Below are 5,145 nucleotides of genomic sequence, written 5' to 3' on the forward strand. Positions count from 1 at the left end.
TTCAAAACTTAATTTCTTTAAAAATAAAAATAGTACAACAAAATCGATAAAATGAAAAAAAATTGTGTTGAAGATGACCAGAGTAAACCACGGTAACAAAGTATTTAGTAAGTCAGCGATTTCCAAACCTTTTTAAAATAATAAAGTATTGTTTGTTACTAGTTTACGAAAAAATTCGAGTTCAAAATTGTTAACAAAAAAGTTTTGGTGTGTTAACATTGCACCACATTCCTTACAAATCTTTTTCTTGGACTAATAACATGGTGCTTCTATGAAAATAAAAGAAGATTCTTTTATGAAGGTAAGCTTTAACTAAAAATTTTCACTTTTCATTATCAAATCACATTTTTTTGCAATTAGAGCTTGTTGTGATTTTATTATGATGACACTTTTTAAATTATAATTGACAAAATCTCAAAGCTCAAACCTTGTCGATAACCTTGAACCTTTAAATAATTTGAAAACCTTTCGTAACAATTTTTGTTCGGATCTCAACTCTCATGAAATGACTCATTTTCGGAGTTTCATTTATACTTTTTTGTTATTAATGGGGAAAATGTACTTATTTTTAATTTTTTGTATGAATTTTATAACACTCAATTATTTTAAGGCATTGGCTTTTTGAATCAGACTTATTCCTTTGTGATGTAAATTCTCACTCTGTCAGGGGCGCCTTTCAAATATAACAACTAAAAAAGCACTTAGTTAAAAAAAAAACCGTTTCTATCTTTTATCGAACTTTATCACAAATTGAACTACAATTGATTTCGCTTTATTCACGACAAAAATTTCACCAAACTTCTCTGCAAATTCCCCGTCGATCTCGCTTAAATCCCGCTTCACAATTTGGATCTTCCTTAATCGGAGTTTGTGCAGTCATATCGTATTTCATATTATATGTATCAATATAATCCTCTGCTGAATTTCCTGTTACGAATTTTTCCTTAACTTTTTTGAGCGAAACAATCTAAAAGTAAAAAAAATAAATACTTTAAAAATATTTTGCATTAACATTTTTAAAAATCTAAAAGTACCTGTACATTCGGTTCACGTCTTGGCTTAAGCAGGTCAGGTTTGTCATTGGACCACAGTTGTGAAATATGAAATTCTACCGAAAGTCCAACGAAAAATTGTAACAACATGAAAATGCAAAGTAATAATTGAGTTGCAATCTTCATCGTGGCTTTTTCAAATACTTTTGAAAAATAAATCTGATATTGCCCTCTTTATATTTAAAATTTTGAGTAAATAAATAAAGTCCTGTCGATAAAAAAAAACGTAGGACTTATCTATACAAAAACATCAACAACCCTAACAAAAACTAGATAAAGATATTTTCATACAGAACCTCATGTCAACAAATATGGAATTTCCTTTGATAAAACTGCAATCATGTACGTCATAAGAAAGTTTGAATCATAACTTGGAGGAGTTTGTATTTTGAATATATGAGTTATTAAATAAATAAACAGAGGGTCATTTACATTACACAATCATTACTTCCTCTTTATCGTTTTTTATCTGGATGATCGATCACCTAAGACCTGAGTAATAGATTTTATCAATCAGTAATGCCTCGTCAAAAATTTAAGTTTAAAAAAAAAAAACTTTAAAATAAATAAACCAAATAAGTACGAAAGTTGATTTTTTTCAACGAATAGCTCAAAACCACTTATGACAGTGCCTTTTTCGGTATAATTTGTAACCCAGCGAAATTGATGGGCTTTTCAGGATGACGATGCAGAATACTGGCTACTCCGTTAAGATTGGAAGAAATTCAACCGGACATTCGAAATAACCAGAGGATTGCGGAAGGGTAATACATGATTAGAAAAACAACTACATCCTAATACATATGAAAAAAAAAAACAAATTTAAGACTTTAGATAAACTTAAAAATGAAATTGTGAATAGAATTAAAATTTTGAAGTCAATAAAACTAAACTAAACTAAAAAAACATTAAAAAAAACAAAATATTACACAAAGAAAAGAGATTTAAATAGCTCAATCTATTAAAAAAAAAAAACAATCAAGGACTAAAATCATCAAAAGCAATAGACATGACACAAAAGACACATGATCTTAAAGAAAAGTAAATACGGTGGGAATTCTATAAGTCATCTCTTCATAAATTTGTCAACAGAATTGAATAACGAAGACTACAAAATCTTATTACGTAAGAATTTTGCTGTAAGTTTTAGAGGAAACTTGTGGTTTCAGTTCTACTTAAAGATTGCATAAATGAAAAAGAACTTATAGAGATGGGAGTGCCACAAAGGAGTGTCTTGGACCAACACTGTTTTGCCTTCATTTGTATATTTAAAATTTTACCAAAAGCTCACTAAGCGGATTTCCTGTTTTATTTTATTATCTCGATACAAATCAACTTCAAACATAGAGGAACAAAAGAAATAATAATATTAACGCCTATGTGGGCTTGAGGTCAAATTCGTTATTTATCCTAATTTTTCTTCGACGTTTCGGTTGTAGTTACAACCTTCTTCAGGAAGCTATAATAAATATTCTTAGAGCCGATTTTTCAATCTTCTAATAAACAGTCAGTTAGTCAGCTATTACATGAAGCCTCAAGAGGCTAGACTCTTTTTTCTAATTTTCTTTTGATAATCATTCTGTGAGGCTCGTACTATTACACGATGCCTCTTGAGTCCAGGACTCAAATTTGACATTTCTCTTTTGATTTAAAATTTGTTGTTGTATTGCACCAAGAAGCAAAAAGAAATGAAAGAGAATGTTGAAAAAAGGAAAAGTGGAAAAAGAAACGTCAAAAAAGAGTCTCAGAATTCCGACCCACGACTCCCTGGTCGGATAATTTTTTGTTTCATCTTTTTTCTCTTTTGCACCCATTACGTTTGAAAAGAGGCGTGCCTCTTGAGGCTTCATGTAATAGCTGACTTAACTGTTCGACAAATGAAGTTATTAGGCTCATTAATAATCAGATAACAAAATTAAATTTTTTAATCAAGAAAAATTATTTTACAGAAAGGGCACGTTCAGGAAATATTAGGGACTAGATATTTAGGCAACGTCATTTTCTGAACGGAAATTTGAGTAAATTGACTAAATTAGTTTGGATGTGATGCTATTGTCAAATTTCAAAATTTATTTAAGAATTTTACCGGTCGCATGGGTAAGACACCAAATTTCACTTAACTGTAATGAATAAATAAAATTAATTATAATGCACTTTTTAGTTGTTTTTTACACAAATAAATTTAATTTTGCTAAATTAATTCTTTAATTAAAAACAATCTGCTGTCATGTTGACAAAAAAAAACTTTCCTAAATTTTTAGGGAAAATTTTCTTGCCTAACTTTCCAGTCAGCTTTCCAATAAAATTACCTAAATTGGAAGGATTTTTTTTGACAGCTGACCAATTAGATACCGAGAAATTACCTAAATATTTAGTGCCTAACGTTTCTGAACCTGCCCAATTCTTCTTCTTCCTTTTTCTCGGCGCTGTTATGATCTTGATGTCGAGGGGATCATAACTATCCCACGTAACTGCTTCACACTAGTGATCCGCCTGTGGGGTTCGCCGGGTTGACCTCAGAAATCGGCGGCAAGCTTCCCGGTTTTGTATTGTTCCATTTCTAAGGCCAACTGAATGCTGGTGGTTTTGCATTTGCTTGTACCAGGAGTTTTTAGGCCTACCTTTCTTTCTATTTCGTGTTGGAACGTTGTATGATATTGCTTTTTTGACGGGGTTCTCAGGATCTCTCCTTTGAACATGGCAATACCAACTGAGTCGGTCGTGTTAAATTTTTTGGGAGATGGTGTTTTTAACATGAAGGCTTCCTCGGATCTTCGTACTTCTAATTCTATCAAGCTTTGTTACTCCTGCTGTCATACGAAGCATCTTCATCTCAGCTGCCGTTAACTTACTCTCATACTTTTTGTACATTGTCCAACATTGTGAACCGTATGTGAGTGCTGGACGCACAACTGCGGTGTAGAGTCTTCCTTTCAGCTTAGGGGGCATTTTTCGATCACAGAAGATGGCAGAATTTTCCCGCCACTTCATCCACCCTACGCTTACGCGATGATTGATATCGTCATCACAAATACCTTCGTTATTTATCATAGACCCCAGATATTTAAACTTTTCACACTTGGGAAGCACTACACCATTCAAATAAATGTCAGGAATAGGCCTGCGTGGATCAGAAAATGGGCAGCATAGGTATTCTGTCTTTTTCGCGCTTATGCGGTACCCACTACCTTCTAGAACATCCACCCATACATCAAGTGCTCGTTGCAGGGATATCGGGTCTTCACTTATGATGGCTCCATCGTCAGCAAAGAATAACTGATGCACTTTTGGGTCCGTCACTTTGCCTTCAAGCAGGTAATCAAGAACGGTAACGGTAATCAAGAACCTGCCCAATTATTCTTCATAAAGCTATGATTACACGGTCAACGAAATCGGTCAACGCGTTGAATCTCTTACGTAAAAATGACGTCACAATCTGTCCCAAGAGTGTCACGTCGTGTGATCGTCAACGAAAACTGCTGTCATTGCGTTGACGGGTATGATGACACTCGCGTTGACACGCATTTTTGGGTCAACGCATTGACTATTTTCGATGACCGTGTAATCTCTCTGTCAATGTCATTGGGACGCGTTGACAGGGTTTTAGGACTGGGTGTCATCGCAATGACCCTGTCCCAGCGTTGACGGGGCAGAATTTAATACCGTGTCATCGTGAAATACTTTAAAAGAAATAATGATGATCCTTAAAAGATTGACATTTGAAACCTAGATGAATGACAATAAACTGTCAGTAAATGCCCGGGAAACCAAATGTATAGTTTTAAGTCAGTGTAGCCCAGAAATACATAAATTAAATATCTGTAAGTAGAACAAGTGAACCAATTTAAATATCAGAAGCGATTTCTGGTCTTCGGTTTAAGGTTGGCTACTAATCCGAACGATATACCAAGGATAAATTTAAAAATTTGACTTTGCTCCGGATTGGATTTATTTCTACATATTTATATCTATCCTTTTCGAATAAAGATCGAATTTTTTCATAAAAAATTTAATTAATAAAACTTTATTACATTCTGAAAGTGAAAGCTACAACTGCATTACTTAAGTTTCATCCGGTTCATATGTTTTATTA

The 5,145-nt window shown here is 33.2% G+C and overlaps 1 protein-coding gene across 1 annotated transcript; it reads right to left on the reverse strand.

Moving 5' to 3' along the window:
• Nucleotides 1–619: 619 nt before the first annotated feature.
• LOC129907032 (uncharacterized) lies at nt 620–1,215 on the reverse strand. The gene is made up of 2 exons (XM_055983071.1): nt 1,035–1,215; nt 620–967 (listed from the first exon to the last, which is right to left on the reverse strand). The coding sequence occupies exons 1-2, from the start codon at nt 1,176–1,178 to the stop codon at nt 791–793; spliced, it is 321 nt and encodes a 106-aa protein (XP_055839046.1). The 5' UTR covers nt 1,179–1,215; the 3' UTR covers nt 620–790.
• Between the last annotated feature and the right edge of the window lie 3,930 nt (nt 1,216–5,145).

The sequence above is a fragment of the Episyrphus balteatus genome, chromosome 1, assembly GCF_945859705.1.
Source record: "Episyrphus balteatus chromosome 1, idEpiBalt1.1, whole genome shotgun sequence".
In the NCBI taxonomy this organism is placed as follows: Eukaryota; Metazoa; Arthropoda; class Insecta; order Diptera; family Syrphidae; genus Episyrphus; species Episyrphus balteatus.

Excerpts from the sequence above, each read along its gene's own strand:
- LOC129907032 (XM_055983071.1), bottom strand. The coding sequence starts at position 1,178 with ATGAAGATTGCAACTCAATTATTACTTTGCATTTTCATGTTGTTACAA. Across the intron at positions 968-1,034 it reads GACGTGAACCGAATGTACAG|ATTGTTTCGCTCAAAAAAGT; the intron begins GTACTTTTAGAT and ends TTTTACTTTTAG.